At 36.3% G+C, this 24,327-nt stretch overlaps 1 protein-coding gene across 4 annotated transcripts; it reads right to left on the bottom strand.

Annotated features, from left to right (window-relative positions):
• Nucleotides 1–7,748: 7,748 nt before the first annotated feature.
• LOC103706511 (P-loop containing nucleoside triphosphate hydrolases superfamily protein) lies at nucleotides 7,749–23,358 on the bottom strand. 4 transcript variants are annotated; one of them, XM_026804452.4, is made up of 14 exons: nucleotides 22,995–23,338; nucleotides 20,450–20,588; nucleotides 19,192–19,662; nucleotides 17,616–17,860; nucleotides 11,366–11,493; nucleotides 11,136–11,254; nucleotides 10,969–11,061; nucleotides 9,812–9,913; nucleotides 9,631–9,733; nucleotides 9,231–9,314; nucleotides 9,055–9,150; nucleotides 8,832–8,959; nucleotides 8,573–8,707; nucleotides 7,749–7,810 (listed from the first exon to the last, which is right to left on the bottom strand). In XM_026804452.4, exons 1-13 carry the CDS (start codon nucleotides 23,282–23,284, stop codon nucleotides 8,606–8,608), a joined length of 2,100 nt encoding a protein of 699 aa, XP_026660253.1. In that variant the 5' UTR covers nucleotides 23,285–23,338; the 3' UTR covers nucleotides 7,749–7,810; nucleotides 8,573–8,605. The 4 variants fall into 4 exon arrangements, 3 of the variants coding, with proteins under 3 accessions (XP_026660253.1, XP_089786180.1, XP_026660252.1); XM_026804451.4 differs by lacking the exon at nucleotides 7,749–7,810 and adding an exon at nucleotides 7,927–8,447 and having other exon boundaries at nucleotides 22,995–23,358; XM_089930054.1 differs by lacking the exon at nucleotides 7,749–7,810 and having other exon boundaries at nucleotides 7,899–8,707; nucleotides 22,995–23,358.
• Between the last annotated feature and the right edge of the window lie 969 nt (nucleotides 23,359–24,327).

Raw genomic sequence — 24,327 nt, forward strand, 5'->3', positions numbered from 1 at the left:
AAATTTCAAGTATGTGGTGCGAAGCAACAAATGAAATATGAGGAGAAAGTACAAGGTCGTTACCGGGACGGTGCTCGCCTGGTTTGGTGTCGGCGGACGAAAGGCGGCCACGGCCTTTTAAGCGTTTTCGGCGTAAACGCGCGCTAAATCGCCGCGCAGCTCACGCGGACGGAGGAAAAGTTTGGAGCGCGGCAACGAAGGTTGGTGCAATAGAGCCAGGGATCGATGAGAAGTAGAGCACGTGATCCTTTTGGTTGCACATTGTAAATCCTTTTTTTGTTTTGTTTTTTTGGTTACTTTACACACTTGTCATGCTTGCAGCCGATTTTTATATTTATTTATTTATTTAGTTCAATGGTTGTAGTCCATTACTAACAAGATGTTAGCAAGTTTGCTAGGGCTTTGTCGAAGAAGGGCACCTCTAGACCGGCCAATTTTATCTTTTTATATATATATATATATATATGTAACAACGCAGGATCTCATCCAAAATAGCTAGTCGAAAAGTATTATTTGGGTTCCTTGATCCTATATAAGTACCCAGTGAATAACCGACGTGAGACTAAACACACGCTCGCGCGGATTCTCACATACTTTTTCTATTCAAGTTTTAATGTCTTCGTCAGACTAAGGGTTCAAATCCATTCAGATTTAATCACAACACCACAATCGGCCCGTAGTTAGCCCCAATGGATCCGTGCTACAGTGTCCCCTAGTCCACATAGATTATGGGCTGGGTTTTGATACCATTTGTAACAACCTAGGACCTCACCCAAAATAGCTAGCCGGAAGGTATTATTTGGGTTCCTTAATTCTGTATAAGTACTCAAGATCTACCCAGCGAATAACCGATGTGAGACTAAATACACGCTCGCACGAGTCCTCACAATATATATATGTATGTATGTATGTGTATATGTCCATGCGTGCTTCAGAGTATGGATGCATATTTAACAAGCTTCAAATCTTTTGGGAAGAATAAGCATTAATTCTGACTTGACATTATCTAATTCAAAAGCCACACATGCTAAGTATTGAAAGATATGATTAATGATTATTAGTTTAGCTGGTTGGTATAACTTCCTCTCTGAGTGAGAAATCTCAGGTTCAAAGCTAAGTGATACTGAAAAATTATCATATTTTTAAAAGTATTGGAATATATATTTGTTTTTAAAATTACTAATTATATTTTGTTTTAGTGCAAGATGTGGTTGTTGTTGTAGAAATCTTAGGGCTACTACTAAGGCCTACAAAATTGGTTCCAACCTAGGTTTGATGACAACTTGTAGATGGGCAGCATTTGACTCAAGATTTATAAATAAATGAATAAATTAATAATTATAATAATTTTGTTATATATATATATAAAAAGAGAGAAAAAGAGATATTAGAGTTCATTGTAGGTTGGGCCTCTAGCCTAAACTATAGTCATGTTTAGTCGGATTTTGGACTATATTTAATTAAAATTTGACATTTTCCATATCTGGCCTATAATCAGCTCAAAGAGAGATGAATTTGCTCGTCTCAAAAGGAAAGAATATCGAGTTCTCTTAGTTCCAAAATCAATAATCAGGTGTGCAAATTGAAAATTCACAATATTTATCATAATTTATACTACTAAAAATACTTAAAAACCAATGTCAAATTTCTTGGTGGTTTATCAAGAATACACAAAAATAGATGGCTAAAATATTATGAGAATATATTTTCCTATGATCTAACTACTAAAATTGATTGATTTTCAATATATATATAAACATATATAGATCAAATCAATAAGGTGGATTCTTAATTTAAATATTTTATCATATATTTTAGCATACTAGCAGAATATAATTTGCTCACTTTTTATTTACTTGATATAAAATTAAGGGATCATTAAAATATATGAATTTTGGTTTGTAGATGTTTTTAGTAGTATACATCATGATCAAGGCATAAATCTTCGATTTAAATATCCGATCATTAATTCTGGACTAGGGAGAAGCGCAGCACCCTCTTGTGTGGGTTCCCACATGTTAGCTGCTCGAACTTATATAAATGTATCGTAAATGATATGTATATAGATGAGTATATATCGACGCGCATAGATACACCAAAGTGGTAGCCTGGTGGTAAGGAGGCTTGGACTCCACCTGAGTTAATGTCCGGGTTCGAAACACACGGGCATTGATTAAATCAGGTGACCGCATGCCCCACGCCCGGATGGCTCTGTGTGGATATGCTTTCTTTCCATTAGTACTGAGGTCGCGCTGGGGTGACGTACTCACACATGGATGGCCCAGTAGAGTTTTCCATGAATTGGGGAGAGCACGTGAAAACTTGCGACCCGCATCGAACATTTTCTAGTGGAAGGGGGCCTAGTAGGGGCTGCTACGCGGGTGGGGTTCTGCCCCTTCCCCTCCCCTCCTATTTTTTACCAATATATATATATATATATATATATGCGCACAGCATTATGTTGTGTGCATTTAAAATTAACTGAACAAAATACACAGATCATCCAAACTGAACTTGGAAAAAAACTGGTGTTTGTAGGAAATTTTTGTACATCCTCAAAACATAAAAAGCTACAATATCTTGCACATAGATTTAACCGACTCATTACCATCAATTTATCTCACCCAAAATGTTGCCACGTGCACCGTACGGAATCTGCTGTGAAAAATAATTGACGACAATTCAAAGAGCCCACCTTGAAGCACTGCGTGTGTGTGTTCAGCGGGCAAAAAGGAGGAAAAAAAAAAAGGTAATGCATGCCAGAACCTAGGTTGTGTGTTTAGAAATTATTGGTAGCATAACTGAGAGCTCCCTGACGTACAAAAACATCTTTATGCCCTCCATTTCTTAAGATTCATTGAAAAGTTGATAACCTAATATTTTTCGACCGGAGATCCCCTGCAGTGGATGGTTTGCACCGTAAAATGTTGTGCAGCACTCGATAACTGCCATCAAGGGATGGACGGCTATCAATAACGGCATATCGTGTGTGCTACGTGAGATCTTCTTATTTGATAGCCATTCATCTCTTTGATATTTTTCGACCAGAGATCTCCTGTAGTGGATGGTTTGCACCGTAAAATGATGTACAGTACTCAATGACGGCCATGAAGAGATGGACAGCTGTCAACAGCAGTATATCATGTATGGTATGTAAGATCTTATTTGATCACCATTTATCTGTCGATGGAGGGCACTGAATGCTGCACAGTATTCTTCAGTGCAAACCACGCACCGCACCGCAAAGGATCGGCGCTCACAAGAAAACAATGGAAAGAGGATAAGGACTGGGTTTTGTTCTCCCTTCCATCTCGACCCACTGTGGTGGCAGTTTGTTACGTATTGTGGAGAAACTAAAGGCCAATATACTGCTCCGTCGACAAGCTCGGTGTTCAGACAAAGCACATGCATGGCAAAACCATATGTGAGGTATAGGATTCACTTCTAGTCTCTTCGGTGCGACACCTTATCTTCTCTTCTTTCCCCTTCCTTTCTTTTTCTTCAAATGCTGACACTTGTGATGTAGACTAGGGTCATGGCAAGCAATCATTAGTTGTTGTGAGATACTAAGCTCCAAAATACTTTAATGTCCCAACTTCCTTTTTGATGGTTTGAAATGGGAAGGATTGGGACTCCTCAAAGCCACATACTACTTTCAAAGCCGAAACCTGCTTTGGTTTGGAATGGGAAGATAAACTGGAGGTGGAGTATTGACTCACAGTGCTGCATCTAGAAGGGTAAGATTTTGGACATCTCTTGAAGAGATTGGTTATCTCAAATGAAATTCTCACATGGGAGTCGTGAAAAATATGTGGAAGAGGAGAAAGAGCAGAGCACGGTAGTGAGGAAGCTTTTGAAATATTTGAGCATGAAAGGTTAAGTTGGAATTGAAACGTAGGCTTCTCTGTTGCTTTCTTCAGTGATTGATGCAGATGTGTGTGATGGAGAGAGTGGGAAGAGGGATAGGCAAGAGACGTCACGACTTTCCTGCTCTGAAAAGAGTGTAGGTTTGGAATTGGCAACCTAAAGCAATAAGGTGGGGCTTGGATACATAAAATGGAGTACATGCACTTGTAGTTGCTGCATTTTTTTTATAGTATTTAGTTCTAGTGAAGTAACATAAAATCTCATATCTGTTTGATTTTACATGAGAATTGTAACTGTATATTTGATTATATTATCAAGTATTAATTATATCTCCATCAACTATTATCCTTGTTGGAATTTAAACTCATCATAAAGATGTCTTTAAATTCTTTTCCGGTTGCAGTAATTTGTCCACAAGAGCACTGCAAAAAGACTCCCAGAAGCAGTTTGTCTTACAGGATTCTGATCAACTTATACAAATCCAAATCCCAGAAAAAAAAAAAAAAATCAAATTGTAGGTATTCAAATGAGTTTGGAATTTGAAATGCGAGAAAATGTTAAAAAGAATTTGACATGTTAGATGTGAGTTGGTAAAGCAAGCTTCCATCTGAACTATATTAGCGCTGCTTCTAATGCATGTGAGGAATTTGAAGGTCGAAAACTTCCCACTTTAATTACAATTAGGGTACATGCATGTGCTGAGGAACTCCAGCCACGCAAGGGGAAGGAAGAAAACCTATCAAGAGAGTTTTAAGTCGATAAAACATAGAGATTGCTTGCAATGCGATATGTGGGAGGGTAGAGAGAAGGCCAGATTGACAAGGAATGAAGAAAAAGAAGGGTGATGCACATTTAGCCACGCAAGGAGGAAAAACTGGACCCATGATGGCAGAAGTTGGAATGGATGAGATTACTTGAGATTAGTAGTGATGCAACATGTTCGAAGGAAGAGAGATCGAGAAGGAAGGGAGAAAACTGGCCAGCTAAAACTTGAAAGTTGTGGATCAGATTCGGATGATCATTATCGCAAATTCCTTACCATGCTTATGGAAACAGATCATGGCAAAATAAATTTCTCAACAAAGTTTATCTAAGAAAAGCTCATGTAGTTTACTAGGACAGATTGATAAATCCAAAAGGAAAAAGCTATAGATCACCAGCTACTGGTAATTGCAAAGTTCACCATGTGTTGCGAAGGTCGGTGATTAGCTGAGCTCAATCGGTGCCCAACCTATGCCGCTAACCCCATCATATTTGGCACCAATCATCAACTGCGACATCCCCGGTGAACTCAGCAGTGATCATTAGCAGATGATCGGTAGCCACAATCCAAAATCTAGGCTGTTGCTTTCTAAAAGTACTAATGATAAAAATGGTTGCTTGATATATGGGTTAGATCCTCTCGAAACCCTTATATTGATCCCCAAAGTACAAGCATGTATAATGAAGAAACAAAATTTTCAGATCAAAAAGAAAAAAAGAAAGAGCCAAATAAATTTCATTCCCAAAATAAAGGGTAGTTAAACCCATCAAATTTTGCTACTCAATTCTAGCATCCCAATCAAATCTAAGCCCTTGACCTTTTGTAATCAGTCGCTAACCTAAATGTCGTAAGAAAATCGAAAGCCTCCCATGAACTAAACATACATAAAAAAGGCACTAAACGAGGAGCACTTGAACTGGTAAAATCTACTGTTTCCTGGTACATAACCTGCATTATGGTTTGAATTTGTTCTAGCAGGAAATTGTTGCATCCACTTGCAAAGCTACTTAAATTGCAGTAGATATGATGGGTCAATGAAGGTATAAGTAGGAACTAGCTATTCTGTATGCAAACAAAACATTAAGCCAAAAATTTTGACAGCAGAAAATTGTCATGGTTCAATTTCATAGCTGATGGAAGCCAATCTCAAATTAAATAGAATTAAGGTGAACTGCCAATGCATTGCTCTGTTTGAATTGGAAAGAAATGTTAAAATGATATAACTTGTGATAGTGTAAAAATTTGCATGTCAGGTAGATTTGTGTAACCATGACAGCATGCTCAAAGGGTTTTTGAATTTTAGTTTAAGAAAATACGTTGGAATGCACCATGTAGGTTGCGTGAAATTCCCATCCCGAGAAGAAAAATTAACTTCATGGCTATTCAACAATCTATGACACTAATGCAAAAAAATGATCATACATACAATTTTGGACTTATAATAGTCATGAAGAAAACCAGCAAATCATTAGGGTGGCATTAACATATTCCGTTCATTGATATAAAGCAAGAAACAAAAGCAAGGATAACAAAATTTCCTAACTTAATTCCAAAATTTACATATAATTCATTTTTATGCATAATAAAATTATTATCAGAAGAAAAAAATACTGTGACAATTTCTTTGTAAGAGATAGCCAAGCATGAAAATGAAAACCATATTTTAAATCTCCTTTTTATTTATTTGCTAGGTATTTCAACCTTAGGTTTTCTTTGTAATGCCCTACACCTTTTCATTAGACTTGTGAAGTCATGGAGAATGCAAGTCATAGGAAGTTTCGGCTACCATAACAATAAGCAAAAGCATGGAACCTGAGTCAAACTATTCTTCAACAATTAGCGACATACTCATCACAAGGACTGGCAAACTTTTCTTTTTCTTCATTGATTTATCTTCATGAGAATGAGAAAATTTCAAAACTAAAGCTATTGTCAAACTTATCAAAATAATATCCAAAAATCACTTTGCAGGAAGCTCACCACTGACAAGCCATTGACACCTATACTTTGCAGGAAGCTTCTCAAGATCCTCACAGAATAATGACTCATCAAAAATGATGACCACAACTAGTTTGACAATTACGAGTATAAATCAGCATCCTCCTGCGATCAAAATCATTACTTTCTTAATTAATATCCATGTACTCTTGTACTCAAAAGGTTTTGAGATTGCGCCAACTTCAACCATGACCAACAATATTTAATTTACTATAAGGGTGTAGCTTTAAGGATCGGATAATCCCCCAATGCATATGAAGTTCTATGTCAAACTTTCAACATCACATCAGCATCCGAGATGATCACCAAAATATTTGAAGCCATAGGCAAGAGAGTTGTCCATCATGAAATCTACAAAGATGGAACCTACTTCATCAGGGTTTAAGTCCGTGCAATCAACAGGCAACCCCTAAACCTATCTTATACCCACAAAGAGTCGAGATGAATAAAGGATAAGGCCAGCTTCAATATAGGGCCAAGATTGATCACTAGGTCAAATCCTACAAACTAAAGGCCAAATCACAATCACCTCAGACTTTGACATTGCCTACCACTAGTTATTGCTGCATAGTTAGCTTAGAGGATAACTAGATCTTAGGTAAATCAATTTTATGAATTGTTTTAAGCTAGTAATTGACTTCACATTTAACAAAATCAACATGAATTTCGACTTATTTTTTTTTTGAATCATCATTAAATTGACGACTGCCATAATGAAGAAAGAAATACCTGGAACAAGATTCCCTCAAAATCAGCTAATTGCATTCTCTTTTTTTTCAAATGCCACCAGCAAATCTTGCACTCAAAATCTGTAGTTTTTGAAAAACATTCTTGACCTAGCTGAACCCATTCACAACTAAAAAACAAAAGCAGCAAAAACTTCTACTTTGACGCAAATGGCTCGCTCCTCATCATGACCCGGACAAGCTATAATCTTGAACCTTAATCATAAGATGTGTAGACATATGCCTGAAGCTCTATGATGGTGATCTTTGATGACCTCATGAATGTAGAGCAATCAATACTAAACAGCTATCATCGATTCCTTGGACAACAAACTGCTTTCTTGTTGCATGGTCACAATGAAAAAGCATTGGAACCAATACAAGGATTAGCCATCTGATCAATTATAGCAATTAACTCATGCTGTATTAGTTTTACATTCACTGATCAGTACCAAACCTGCAAACAATAGAATATAAAGCTCAGATAGCAACTGAACTAATTTTCAATCTATGAAGGAAAATATAATACCCACAGACACTCCTGATTGGAAATGAAAGAAACAACAAACAAAATTTACAAAAACCCAGCTAAAAATGTCAAAATTGTTAGTGTATACAGTTTCTCGCAAAATTATTTGCATCCACACCCTTGTTTATATGAAGAACCACTGAATCACGGAACTCTGGAACATAATGTGAGTCCTCCCAACTCGGAAATGTTACAGAAAAGGAGAAAACCAAAAAATCACTTTGCTCAAATTGTTATCTTTGCACAAGATTAAGTATCCTTGACCTCAAACTGCAACTGAGGTCTTTTTACACCAGTGCTCATGACCAGTTAGCTGAGCCATCTATTCAGAATGCAGGGCCATAATATCTAATAGCAGCCTATCTTACAATTTTTTACAACCTAGTATAGAGAAGAACAGAAGAGCTTTAAGTACATTTGCTTGTTGTAGTTTGCAAACACCAGTATCCATAAACTCCATCTAGACTTGCTCGAGACTTGTAGCCTTCATGCCCCTAAAACCTAAGCTTTAGACCTAGGCCACTACTGGGTAAATATTAGCCTTTTCATTCTGGAGTTCTGTTTCCTAAGATCAAATTGCACAAATAAGTTATTCTGTTTTGTTATACTGAAAGTATTAGAAGAGATATGAGATCACTGATATGATGAGAAAAAACATTAAGGTCCGGTACTAGGGCCTAAAGCTGCTACCTACAGTTCCCGTTGCACATATTGATTAGATGATTAGATTGATAAGCTCCCAAATTGCCTGTTCCACTCCTCGTAAGTACCCAATTCATTCAAGGAAACAGAAGGCCTCACCTCCTGTAGTGCATTCTCAAAGTCCTGATGGAAGCAATAAAATCAGATCAGCTTGTTCAGACACAGTTTAAATTAATAGAACAATCATAGGTAAAGCAGCAAAAGAAAAAGGGATAAAGTATACAGTCATAAATCAGATCACGTTTACCTGAAGAGTTACGGGTCGCATATCCTCCTTTTTCAGCTTTGTAATCTCAATACCTTGTAGCAGGGCTTCTCTAAGTGGGCCCATAGATGCCTCTTTCACTAGATTCTTCATGTCTGAACCTGAATAACCTGAAAAAGCAAGACGTCATTTGCAAAAACAAGATAAGGATATTTTAACAAGATGATGTAGGTAATGAGTTGCATGGTAAAATGATGATAGGTACCTTCCGTTAATTTGCAGATAGCAACAGTATCTTCCTCTGAAAGCTTGAACAGCCCATCCTTCTCCAAAAGATTACGGACAATCCAAGCTCTTGCTTCTTTAACACCAAGAAAACAGTGGATTCGCAATGTTAGAATAAATAAATAAATAAAATGAAAACACCAAAAAAGGTCTCACCTGAGGAAGGAAGAGGTATATATAATCGCTTTGTTAGACGCCTGCGTGCTGCTTCATCAAGTTCCTGAGGTCTGTTGGTAGCACCTATTTTTATGACAAAAAAAGTCACTATCTCTAAAACAGCAATCATCGTACTTTCTTTCCCCTCCTGCAGTAGGTTTAAGTTATTGATAAAGAATAGGATAATAAATGTAAAAAATATACTCCAAGTAAACAATGCAGAATAACACTGAGACAGGATAAATCAGCTACACTTCATTGTAGTCTATAGCAGCTTAACAAAAGCTCCAAGCCTACATCCAGCATACAGGAACATTCATAACCATATCTTTTATTAACTCTGGTCTTAATAAATCTCTATTAAACCAATAAAGATAATATGAGAAGTCCATCGGTTTACCTATAAGAAGAATTTGTTCATTTCCACTGTCAAAGCCTTCCATTTCGATTAGGAATTGTGTTTTAAGTCTTCTACTTGATTCATGTTCACCATCTGACTTCCGCTGCATTTATACAAAGCACTGTCAGCTAACTAGCAATCTGTGATTGAGACTTCATGAGACAAGGTTAACAGCCAATACCTGAGAGAGAAGTGAGTCTATTTCATCCACAAATATCACTGCAGGCTCGCGACAGCTGGCAACCCCAAAGAGTGCCCTCACTAGCTTTTCACCCTCACCAATCTACAGCCACCAGTCATATTAAATACTTCAATGCAAATGATAATATTTTGTAGATCCATATTCTGATTGCACATAAAAGATACTAAACCCAGTATCAAAGAAACACTAACAAATTAGCATGAATGGCCTTCATTTTTGTTCTATAGTTTAACACCAACTCCCATATAACAATCAATTCCTATGCTCAAGCATCCATCTTTTTAAATATCTTGATTAATGTCAACAAAGAAACAATAGCTACAGATACAATCACTCAAGAAACAATAGTTTATGTAGTAAATTTGTGAGTCACCAATGGAATAGGAAAAAATCGCCATAGTGTTCTTTTTTTCCATCTCAATGTGATATGACAAACTGGCTTGGAACTTTGGCTCATTATTTTGGTTTCTAGAACAAATATTAGTTTTGTTACAACAAAACCATGCAAATATACTTGCATGCACATGTCACCATGCTTTTGTGTGCCTGAGTGTGTGTGGGAGGTGTGCATTTCTGTGCGTGTGTTCACATGTGAAGATGTGCTCACAAGCAGGCATGCACAAGCTAGCAAGCACACAAATAATGTGGTGTATAAATAGATAGATATATATATATGTTGCCACTGAAATTGTATCCAAAGTCCAGGAAGTTGCCACATTCAGTTTTTATTCATGTCAAAATATGATGCTGGTGTTTATTTCAAGCATATTACAGCAGTATACAATGTTTTAACATGCAAATGGCATTTGTAGAGCTAAAGCCTGCATATATAAAATGTCGTGTTTTCTGGATGTGATAAAAAAAAATATTGTATTGTACTTCATTCTTTTTTGAATGTCATTCTTTTGCAAAATTAAGTTTATAAGAAGATTCATAATTTATAACAATTTAGCTTTTTTCCCTAATGTAAGTGCACAGAGCTAAGACAAATCAGCTTTCTTCAGATTCCTAGTTTTGACAACATCTTTTTGATGGACCAAGATACCTCTGCATATCTGCAACAGCTTGTAAAAGTTTACAACCACAAATGTTCTTATATGACACACACATACAAAAAGTGCTAGTGGAATACATACCCACTTGCTTGTTAATGAACTGGCAGATATGTAGAAAAATGTTGCTTTGGCCTCTCCAGCAATGGCTTTCCCAATCATTGTTTTGCCAGTTCCCTAGGATCAAAATGTTTATTCAGTTAAACCTGAACCAGTCATGGTAGGATTTTGCTATATTCTAGAGTACTTACAGGGGGACCGAATAGAAGCAGACCCCTCCCAGGAGAGCGACAACCACGAAATATATCAGGACGCAATAGAGGCCATATAACCATCTCTGTGACACATTTCTTGGCATGCTCCAAGCCAGCTACATCATAAGCACAATGATGATAAGATCCCTAGAAGAGCGTGTCCTGAATATACAAAAGTTATTGAATCTGTAAATGTAAAGTTGTGTTTTGAAATTGCACAAATTTACCTATGTCATCCCAACGAACATTAGGATCTTTGTCCATTATCTCATTGCTAACATGTTCAATAAGACGAGGTTCCAGATTTCTTAGCTTCTCAGGAAGTTCACCATCAGGACCACACAACATTTCCAGGCTGACATCAAAAACTCAAGGATCAGCATATTTTGAAATTAAACTGAAGGATACTTTGTATACAAAAATTTTAATATTAAACATTTAGAATATTTAAAATGGGTATCTTAGTGCACGAGGCTCCCACCGCTGAGGGTTTAGAGAGGATCAAATGTACACGGTCTTAAACCCTATGCGCAAAGAGACTGTTTCCATATTTTGAGCCCATGCATCTAGATCATAATGGAGCAACTTTATTGTTGCACTGAGGCCCACCCTCAAACACTAGGACTATCTGGAACTAAAATATATGGGTGACAAAAATCCCTACCCAAAACCCAACTCAATCCGACCCTCTTTGAGTAAAGTTTGGGTCAAGAGTTTTTTAATTGGGGTCCACTATGGGTCAAATTTTCTAACCATAACTTTACATGGGTTGGTTATGGGTCAAAGTTTTGACCCAACTTAGGTTATGAGAGTAGAGTTCTGTTTGGGTCGAAAGAGTAATTAGACATTTTCTTGATTTATTTAAATCATTTTGGAAATTAACCACCAAGAATTGTAAATAATGGATTTGATAGGTTAGCACAGCTTTATTAAGGATCAAGTCTTACAAATAGATTAAATTAGAGTCAAATAGGTGACCCGAAATGACCCATGGATGGGTATGAGTCAAGAGGTCTTGACCCATTGTTAGGTCAGGTTGGGTATGGGTCAAGGTTTTGTATGTTGGTGCCCTTACTTGACCCGACCCATTGTCACCCCTACAAAATATATGCATAGAGTCAAATCTTTTTGATATATATATATATATATATATATATATATATATATATATATATATATATATATATATATCAAACCCATCAATTGGAACTTCAATGAAGTCCATATCTCTATAAATTATACTGAAAATTTTAAGTAAAAAAGGGCCCTGAACCAATATACTTTTCTCTCATAGACATAACATGAGCTATTATGAAGTAAGGTAACACTTTTATCGTTTTGGAATGAGTTTGCATGTTTGAAAAGGAAAAGGATAGGTATATTGGGATAGGCAATTGAAGAGATTCCATGGTACACTGGCTGATATGTCTCCCTTGACAATACCTAAAGAGTATCAAAATATTCATTTCTGACCAGCTGAAATTTCATTAGTATTAGAAAGATAATACAAGCAACAATGTGGGATAGATAACCTTCCTAAAAAAATATAATTTAAGAACCTAGATTCAAGACCCCAATTTAGAAGAACAAGCTTCCTCGCCAAATAATATAAAGGTAGTAAAACTTGTAAGACATGCAAACATGAAAACTTCAATAATAGGTTTCTGTTTTTTTATGACAGTGCATTCAGTGCTTCTTCCAAAAAACAAATAATAAAAACCTTTTATTAAATATTCACATGTCAAACTATATACAGTACTTGAAGAACTGAAAGGTGATATCACTGAAGGAATAGAGTACTGTAACTGCTTGATTCAGATATATAAAATGAAGTGACTAGATTAAGATGAAACCTTTAGGTTTATACTTTAAATTTCTTAGCCTATTTATCTTTGAATACAGTTATAGACATTCATTTCAGGGATTGTACTTGAGGTTCGCATATCCATATCAGCATATTACTTATATTCCGGAGAAGCCGTGATCTAACAAAGTTTCGGATGTCACAACCTCCAATGTGCTCATTTAAAAAATTTATTATGGCCTAAAATTGTTGTGACAAGAACAGGGGACCTCTCTCTCTCTCTCCCTAACAAACACATAAATATATTTTATATATACTCTAAGTATAGTTTAATGGTTAGGCTTTTTCAGGTTCAAATCAATGAACCATAAGGCAACACCATCAACACAAAACTAGGATATTACCGATTCAGTTTATTTCTTGATTATTACCTTTTATACATGCATGTTGGATTCCCTATCTATTGTTTAATCTAAGCTTTCTGAGCTTAAATATTGCCCTGCCATCATGGTTTTAATCAGGTCTATGTTTTCTTTCTCAACACCTAAGATTGTAATCATCATCATTATCATTGGCATCCAATCATTTTCCATCAAAATACGGTCGGCTTTTGAAGGCAAGCCAAAGTAATGAAGACTCATGGAAAGACTGAGAGCAATTCTCCAACTTGTTGTCACCCCCGGCTCAATCATCCAAGAAGTTGTGTCGAAGGCTTCCAAAGTAACTTTAGACGAGAGAGGTATCTACCACAAAATCTAGAAGGCCAGTTGGCAGGTAAGAACACCAACTTACTGGTTGCAATTTAAACACATGCACAAAAAGTGGAACCCTCTGATGCAAAAGGAGGAGGGAGTGGATGACGTTTTATAAGGCAAAAGTCCAGAGCCAAAAGGTCGACTTGAAAGACAACCACATCTAAACTAGAAATTAGGTCAACACTAGTTGCAAAATAAATCAAATGGAAGGATGAATTGACGCTGCCAGGGGTGCATAAGACTGCTAGTCATTGATAAACAAGGCAAATTAACTTCAGATCTGCTGCTGATCTGATGTTAGCACCAATTTCTTCTGAAAATACTGCTGTTATTACCTTCAGGTTAATGCAAGACAAGGATAAAGTGGTATCTGAAATGATATTGATCAAAGTAAATATTGATACCCAAGATTTACTTCTTGTTTTCTGCTTTAGACAGTGGTAAAACAGGTATATTGCAACAAAAGATAAAGAGGAGAGGAAAAAAAAATTCAAGTAGAGAGGTAGAGGAGAGGTTAAGGGGCTGTGACTGGGAAGACTTGGCATGAAAGAAGACAAAGAAAATGAACAAAAGAAGGAATGACATAAATAAGGAAAGTGGAAAAAATACTGTCGCATTTCATTTTTTTCAATAAATCCTCTGAATACTAATCAATCATCAACCTAAACAGTCAGTCATCAACACCTGTTGAAACCTAAACAACTACTTTCCTACCCCAACTAGGACTTTTCAACTAGGATTCTTCTCTCTAGAGGTTCTAAAGTTTAGGACGTGCACCTGGATCATAAGTACATTATACTAACATAAAACCATCTTCTACTTACTCACTCAGAGCAGGGTCTTATCATATAACAATATTATTTAAAGAGGGGACTAGCCGACTAGGGGAACATTCAAAGCAAATGCTTCATGCATAAAAAGGAAAGATGTTTATTGAATTTAAAGAGGATATTTTCATGTGATTTTTCATTAACATCCATTCATTCTGGTTTCTCTTTGTAGGGTCCTTGCAATTCCTCTACGTCACCTCCATATATTACATCTCAATACGCATTAATATTTGCAATTACCATTAAAAATGACTTTTCGAGAGCTCCCTAACTACTCTGTATGTAGCATACGGATATGCCAGTGGCAGTATGGCAAATCCTAAATAAAAGGGGATATGAATATAGCAGGGATATAACAATAAATAGATACATTTTTTACATATATAACTGTATACGATAAACATTAAACCTTGCTTGGTTTATTAAAAATACTAGAGTTCTAGGTCTCCCCACTCTCCCTTCATAGGCCCTTCTGTTAATCAGGCAAAATATAATGGTGCATGCTAAAGGAAGAATTTATTTAGAGCATGTTTGTTTGCAAGGAATCTGTGGAAAAGGAAAATAAAAAATAAAATTATTTTCATGAGAGGAAAAAATTTCCTGAAATGTAGCAATAACTTTGTAAATTTGTTACTTTTTCCAAAGAAAACAGGTTTTCCATACAATTTTCTTTGCAGCCACAAACGAACCATTACCAAAAAACAGTTCTGGATCTGGTTGTTGTTTGCCTGGCCCAATTCCACCCATATATAATAGTATTTGGGATGTGTACAGAACGTATCTTAAACATATCTTAGCTGTATCTAATAGTAATTCTTTTTGGGAAAGAAAATAATATGTGGTTATTAACAGTAACTATCCAAGACTTACAAGCCATATTCTAGGTATAGTCGTGTCCAATACATATTGGATACGGAAAAAGCTATTCTAGGGAAGTATGATGTGCTTCATAGCCACTCTTGACTTAAGAAAAGGATTTTTCTTAGGTAATAAAACTCCTAATAAATTAGACTAATATATCAGGCTAGGTGTTATGCCATCTACCTGAATGATGATATCAACTCTAAAATCAAAGGAATACAAATGGAGCTTCTAAAATTCATTCAGAGTTTCCTAACTTTGAAGATATTATATCAACCTTCATGGGATATAGTTGTTCATGTACACGAGATGTCTTGTAATATGTTTTTTTAGAAAGGCAACCAAGTGGTAAACTAAAAGGATAAGTTTAACAAGTCAAAAAAGGATTCAGAAAGTGGTCTCTGTCCCAGTTTTGAGACTAGCAGAGTGGTTTTGACAGACATTTCAGTGTTTCACTAAAAACTTTTTTTAAAGAAAAAACCTTAAAGCATTTTAAATATCAAAAATTGTAAACAAAGGAAAATTTGAAAAAGCAGAAAGAGTAAATGTAATGTCTGAAAAATGTTAGGCACTATGTTACAGAATGACAGATAGTCTGGAGATACTTGAGCGGGCACAACGATGTCTTAGTACTAAACTTGAATGAAAATGCAAAAGATAAGTTTACCATAAGAAGACTACATACGATAACAATAAGAATGACTATAAAAAAGTATTGTCTCCTATTGTTAGTTTTTTACTTGCTGAAAGTCCAGAATTTTTTTCCCTTATATAAAGTTGTTAAGCAAAAATCAGTGCAGTTTCAAACCAAAGAATTTGCAGACACGATACTTGGGATCAAACCCTTGAACTAAAGTAAGGCTTACTTTCTCAATTGACAAATTATTATTTATAGCAAAGAAACAGTTTCTTATTTAGCAAAAGAAAAGTAGCATTAGCTTAAGCATGGAACATGTTTAAAATTTTCCATTTCCAAATGTGACTATCAAGACATTAATTCAGTAATATTAAGAAATTAAATCATGGTTGTCTAATCAATCAACAATACTATCATGAGCTTATATCCCACCACCTAGTTCTCCTAAAAAGTTGAGCCTCCTTTGCACTACAAAATATGTCAGCGCGTGCATTTGTACCGTCAAGCATAAAATCAAAGTTTAATTAATACCACATAATGGATAATCCACACATTCGACAATGGACTGCAATGAAAGAAAAGAATAAAAATAATTTCTGAAGATATGGCTAAACATGGGCTATGGTAATGTATGTTTAGCTGATATAATAAAGTTGATCATTTACATCAGTATGAGATTGTAGTTGATATACTGAACTAGTCAAGAATGACTGGATCAGAAACAATTTCAGTCATGACACTGTCCTGGTCAATGATTGGAAAAGAGACAAGGCCCCAAGAGATCCACAAAAAGGTTATTCTAAAACAAAGATCTAACATGCTATTAAGAAAGAAAGCTATAGGAAAGAAAAACCAAAGTCCCTTATGCTGACGGTATGGATCATCTAAGCATGATAAATGGAGAGCGAGACACTAAATGAAAAGGCTTATTTAGTAGAAGATCTGGATTGATATCTTGTGGACACATAAGAAGTTTACTGAGAATATTAAATATGATATAGGCTCTTCGACTATTCAAATCAACATCAACAACTTCATTACATTGTTGATAACAAATAATTGATATCAACAATTAAAACGTACCTAATTATGACAATAGGTCCATAGAAAAATAACTGGTGCATTTTGGATCAAGAAGAGGAATATGAGTACTTAAATCATTTGTCAGCATATCTGATTCACAAATATCTGAACCATCCAACAGATAAAACTCATATTGAAGTGATTATATCAGTAAAAGGAACTAATCTGACTTAGATAGAATGGTTAACCAACCACCCTTATGGAACAAACCCAACTTAAAAGTATATGCATGAAAGTAAATGGGTTAGATCTTATTTCAAACTAACCATCCAACAAAACCTTTTTATATCTAAGAAGTTCACAAATAAACGGATTAGATCTTATTTCAAATTATTAACTGGATTATCCACATAAGCTGATTCAAATGATCATAATTGTATTCAGAAAATAATTAAAGAAAGGCCTCTCAACAATTTCGTGAAAGTAACACAGGTAAATCTAAATGTTTAGAAAAGAGTACTTTTCAACTGTGACTTGTAAATCATTGAAAAGCTTTCTGATACAAACCATTTTCTTGCTGAATCCTCCAGGGTATCATCGCATTTCCCCGAAATCCTAGAGCTTATCATATTACCTGAATTTCCTCCACTGGATCTGATTGGGGGGACAAAATTACCTCGCAAACCACGACGAGAACCACCATACCTCATGCCATAGTTCCTAAGGTTTCCTGATGGATTATTATCACTTTGTGGGGATACAGAAGCGTTTGGAGGTCCTGTAAGACCATGCCTTTGCCTAGCATCCATTTCCTACAAACAAAATGAAGGTTCAAATGAATGTGCAGGTATGTATCTTGTTTTTGAGGCTTAACAATAAGATAGATACTTAAGTTTTAGCTTCATAAACTTTGATATTTTCAACACAAGACTGATAGCATTTATCAACTCGGATGCGATGTAGAAAACTGACTATACTCATTTAATTCTCAACTTGATTGGTCAAACCAAAGCAGAGGAATCATATGAAACATTCAAGCTTTCAAAATTTAAGTGTTGTGCTAACTCATTTAGTTATGACATATATGGCTTTAATAATTCGAGATTTGTTAGCTATAGGAGGTCAAGAAAATCATAACAAGGAACAAAATAAAAGCAGTACCAATGTCAGTAACGTTGCATGCTGCCACAATACTGAGACCAGCTTAATGCTATAAAATGAAAGCTAATGATAAGAACCAGCCAAGAAAACAGAAAGCATGGCAAAGAGGCACCTTGAGAGAAAGTGATGTTTATGAGTAAAGAAGTATTCTTGTGAAATTAGAAACAATGACCAAGTAAGTTTCCTAGTGAACCACAGGCGAACCAAGAGAACTCATCCCCGTTACACCAAGGAACTATAGATGTTATGTGATGAATTAAATGTTTTGGAGAAATGTGAGATATATTTTATGTGATATTTTATGCAATAGCAGAACCTCACAGAATAATAATATAGTTTATTCCTTGCACCAATCTTTGCACCAACCTAGATAAATAAATATTATCCCATGTATATATTTGGCATGGTTAGTTAGGACCCAAAAACATATGAATGACTTCCCTTATTTCCCCCCTGGAGTATTTGAAATATTTACTCTTGATATTTAGAACATGCACATAATATAATATGATAGCATCCAGCAAGCTATTTATTTTAGACCCATACCTAACTGACCTTATAGATATTTGGCTGCATAACATCCCACAATAGCTTGGGGATAGCAGTATAACATATTGTAGCCTTCACTGTTATTCTATAAACTTTCATGAATGCTTCCTAATGGTTTATGAGAGTGGAAAGAATTTAGGATAAAACTGAAGTAGCAGAGATTATGAAGGTTAAAACAAAAAAGAAAAAAAAATAGGAACAGATGGTCTGAGAACAAGGATGGAATATGGAACAACAGAAAAATAACCCCCCACCAACACACACACCCCAAAAAAAAAGTGACAACATGAAGATGAATGTTACAATTGATGGAAGTTCACCATATGTGAAGGGTTAGACAATCAGATCAGTAATATTTAAGTATCCTTTGCGATCACAAAACAAAGTTATCGCATCAGTATTAAGAAGCCTCTTTGAGTAATTGAAGAAATACCAATTTTGTCCTTGCAGTTACAAAACCATTGCCATAGTTATCCATGCTGGCTTCCTCATTGCTTGATGGAGATTTTGCACTTTCACATATTGGACTTGTAAACTCTGTTTGACGGCGTTTTGCTTTCAGAGTCATCCCATAAGGCCTTTCTGCCTCTTCAACTTGTATATAAGAAGGTCGACCTTGGCTCTTCCAATAATTATGGTTGCTTCTGCATTCATTATCAACATCAATGCACTCCTGTGTGGTGCTGCCTTCGGAGTTCTGTAGTTTCTTGTTACAAATATTATTTGGTTTCATGTCCTTGCTGCCATATATTGATGTTATCTTTGTTTGTGTCATGAGCTTTGATGCCCTGATGCTCAATTTTTCATGTTGTCTGTCTTGTTGATTCTTTAAAGATTGGTGTGCTTCCTGGTTAGCAGAGCCTTGAAGAGCTAGCAAATTGCCATGTGACGACGCATTGTTTATCTGAAGACAGAAAAGGCAATTTAATCACTGGCATGAATATTAGTAACAATAGAGTAGAAGCTTCATTTCTAGGCTTCTAATCATGTTTTCTTGAAAGTAAGACTTCAGGAAAAGGAAGTAAATGTTAATTTTGGGGAAACAAGACAACATGCATGTAACTGAATGTTACAGAAATACAAAATGGTTTTCTTAATAAGTATGTTATGTACCATAATCATCAAGCCTTGTCCCAAATATCTGGGGTTTTAGCTTTCTTGATCCTCATTCATCAAAATTCCTATTTAGAGCAACCTCTAACATTAAAATTAGTTAACCCTGATACTCAAACATATCAAAATCTGAATCCGTTCACAGCTTTACCCAATGACTGCTGAACCGAGACGAACCGGCTAGTTCAACCCCAACCGACTTGGTCTCCAACCCGATTGGATCTGGCCAGAACCTGCCGGAATCGGTTGGAACATCCAGTTCCGTCCGGTTTGAACCGATACCGAAACATACCGGTCATCCGGTTTTGTCCTGTTCGAACCGGTACCGAACCGTACCGGACGCCGACCAGTATAAGTCTCGGTACCGGTTCGGCAAACCTTGATTTTACCGGCTTTTTTTAACTCGCTATGAACTTAGCATTAACCTTGACCTTTTCATCTGAGCTTCTCACACAAGTCCATTGTGTGAAACACTGAAAACAACATGTAAGTATCAAAAACTCTCTTTCTATAAGTTATAAATAGTTTCCAATATGAGTTCTAATGTAAATGAAGATAAGAGTTATGAAATCCCATACCAATTGATCAACATCACTTTTATTGGACTTCTGAAGGAAAGATCGAAAGTACTTTGACTGCTTAATCTTCTCGATGTCAACATCTCCTCTCTTCACAAAGACATGGCCTACATCTCTTCTTGACTGTTCAAATGCCCGGCTGAATTCATAAGTTATCATATCTTAGAATTTGTATGAGGGGGAGGAAAACTCTAAAAGCAGAAAATACAAAACTCGAAGCAAGGGCCATCATTGAACTGAATGACATTTTCAAAGTGCAACATAACATCAGTTTCACTGGTATAAGCAGAAATAAAATGAGCTAGAGATATATACTATGTCAATATGGCTCTCCATTAGCGAAATGAAGCATCACTTATTCTATTAAGTGCCTAGATGGCAAAGGTAAACTAACACATGGAACAATGTGTTACTTCTTGTCTTAACATTCTGATATAGTATTACAGCAATACATCTACTATACATCCCTCTTTGGTATTAATGATCAACGGCATTTCTCTCAGTTGGGATGATTATGAACAGCTGATTCTAATAAGAAGTCAACAGTTTGTCAGATATCACTGAATAGATCCCTAGTTAAGTATATATGAAGAATTAATGCACACCTATTAAAGTGCAGCATATGATTCTTATACGCAAACTGCTACAAAGAACATAAACAAGATGGAATTTGTTTGAGCCAGCTTTCATCCTCAAGCATGTGAGATTTCACATCTGATTTGGTTTCATAAGATGATAAATTATTGTAAATGATTGTGAAATCAAATTTCAGATCTGATTTGTAATCCACAAATTCATAGTATGAATAATTGTGGGATCAGATTTATGTTATGCACTACGCTCAGAACGTTCCCTGATCAACATTTCATTTACCTCAGTATGCAAATTGAAAAAATACAGAGCTCTAGGCTGCAAATGAGCTCATTTGGATAACCAACTTGTTCAAGACTTGTTCAAGCATAAGCCACATTCACAAGCTTGGATTATAACCATTGCAAGCCTCCAAATCACCAGTTTGCAAAATTAAGCTAGGACTCAACTCAAGAATTAAGTAGTTCAAGTCAACAAAATACTAAGAATGAACAGGTATATTTGACTTGGAACCTATCTAAGCACACTCTCAATACAACCCAGCTGATCCCAAACAGACTTACGTTGTGTCTGGTTGGGGTTATAAGAGGGAGGATGGATGAGGTTGGAAGGATGGATGGCTTCTATCTGTTGTTTGGTTCAAAAAACTCTTAGGAAGGATGGATCAAAAGGAGGAATTGTCCGTCCGTCCATCCTGCTCCACCAATTTGCATCCTCCCAAATTGGGAAGATGCAAGAAAGGATGGATGGAGCATATGAGGGGTAGGCTTCTATGTTGACAAAATTGCCCCACACTTTTTCACTCTTTTACCAAAAAAGACTCACGCCACACCTTTTTATTTTACCTATACTACTAACCCTATACTATTAAATTTTATTACTAATTATTTTAATTTTAGTGCATAATTTCCATAATTATAAGTAAATAATTAGAATTGTCCTCTATTTTTCTTATCTATATGCACTATTTTCAACAAACTATTTATATAAAACTAATTAACTATTTAAATTAAATTATAAATTAATTAGTTATTTATATAATTAATATATATAAATAAATTAATTCATATATAATTAATTTATAGAATTATTTATTTAATTAAATTAAATTCAAATTAAATATTTATATAATTTTTATATAATTATAAACTACAAAGATTATAAGTTTATATGTTGCCTTGCTTCTTTAATATAAATAAGTATTATAAATTGATAATAATAAATACTTTTTTATCAAATGGTAGTTTAGTAAAAATTTTATTCAAATATCATTCATCCTTCTTTTTATTCCTCCTATACCAAACAGAGGAGGGAATCATTCCCATCTATCCTTCCATGTTTTACCAAACGCATAGAAGGATGGATGGATCCATCCTCTCCCTCATCCATCCTCTGTACGAAACAAAGGGTTAAGCTCCACTTATCTCATTTCCAGACCAAAAGAACTCTATCAAGCCATATACACACAAGAATGACCTCGCCTTCATTCCAAAACACAAGTCCAAATAATTTTATCCATATCTGGCATCATCCACTAACACCAACTCGTCACTAATTTCCTGTGTCTATTTCTCACATTATATACTATGCAGATTATACCAAGCCAAAAGGCTCCAGTTTTTCTAACATCTCAAAGAAAAAGAATAAAAGAATCGGAGAGACAGTGGATTTGCTACTTTTTCCTTACATTCATTATGTATCATGCATATTATATCAAGTCGAAAAGGCTCCATTTTACCTAACATTTCACAAAGTAAAAAAAGGTGACGCAGGATTCAGCTACAAAAAAACGCTTCATAACTGATTCTTGATCAATTAAAAAAAGAAAAAGATCAATTAGAACGACATGCATCAAAATATCCAACAAAATAGAACGACCTCAAATCCATACATCATCTTGTCATATAAAGGAAAAAATTAGATAAAGAGAGAGGGGGTAGGAATAAGGAGGTACCGATCGGAGTCGGGTGCGAGGGCGCGGGAGGCGGCGGCGACCATCGAGGAGGCCTGGGCGAGGACCGGAGCGACGAAGGCTGCGTCGACGGGGGTATGGGTGCGGGAGTGGAGGAAGCCAAGGAGGCGTAGGGCGAGGGTGTGGGCGGCAGCGGGATCGCCGCGCTCGAGGGCGAGATCGCCGCCGAAGAGGAGGGAATGCATCCTCTTGAGGTTCTCATCCGCCTCCTTCCTCCAGTAGCTCCCCATGGCTGCTCCTCCTCCTCCTCCACCTCTCTCCTCATCCTCCATTTCTTTTGATTCTCCCCCCTTCCGTTCCAGTTCGGGCCAGGGGTTTTGTTTCAGCGCGGGCTCTCCTTAAGATTGGCTACAACAACGAGAATGCCCTTGAGTTATCGTCGAAATCACGAGATTCCCTTGGGCGCCCCCGCGGACAGGTCCGGTTCAATTTTGCTCAAGATCGAACCGGTTGGGCTCAATAATTTCAGTCCGGGTTAACTCAATAATTTCTGCAAATGGGTTAAGTTGACCCGTGATCCGATCCGACCCGATCCATTTTGAATGACCCGTATGACCGGATGGAGTCCTAAAATCTGATCCATTCCATTTTCTAGGTCGGATCTGGGTATACTAATTCAGATCCGACCCGATCCATTTTGAATGACCCATATGACCGGATGGAGTCCTAAAATCCGATCCATTCCATTTTCCTAGTCGGATCTGGGTATACTAATTCAGATTCGACCCGACCCATTTAAAATTTGGATAATTTTGGATTTTCAATCCTACAACCCACCTTGATCCAACCCGACCTAAATCTGTAAAACTATTTGGGCCTGTAGGCCGCAGCTCGCGGAATGTAAATAAGTTATGAAGCCATGAATAGATTGACCTGAATAGGACCTAACTCGGACCTAAATTTTTTAGGTTGTGTTCGGACTATACATAGACCCTACCCAACCCGAATGACTCATTGGGTTGGATCTAGGTACAAAATTAGGACACAAATAAAGAATCAGGTTGGATTGGGTCAGGGTCACTCATGACCCGACCCAATGTGACCTATTTGCACCGCTAAATAGAAACCATGTTTGTAGCTGCAGAAGGATTCGAGGAAGTTCTAGATTATCAAACAAATTAACTTTTATCTTCCCAAAAAAAAAAGATAATTATGCACCACTGGCTGGAAAAAGAATGCCGAGATTAAGACTAGATTTCAAGCCTTTTGTTTCTCCACCGGCTGCAATCGTAAGGCGTGTTCCTACTTTCTGCTTGTCGATATTTTAAAGAACTAAACTAACCATGTTTTTTTCCCTTAGCACTTAAAAAACTTT

The sequence above is a fragment of the Phoenix dactylifera genome, chromosome 4 (assembly GCF_051530095.1).
Source record: "Phoenix dactylifera cultivar Ajwa chromosome 4, Ajwa_hap1_PhDact_Kaust_v1.1, whole genome shotgun sequence".
Classification (NCBI taxonomy): domain Eukaryota; kingdom Viridiplantae; phylum Streptophyta; class Magnoliopsida; order Arecales; family Arecaceae; genus Phoenix; species Phoenix dactylifera.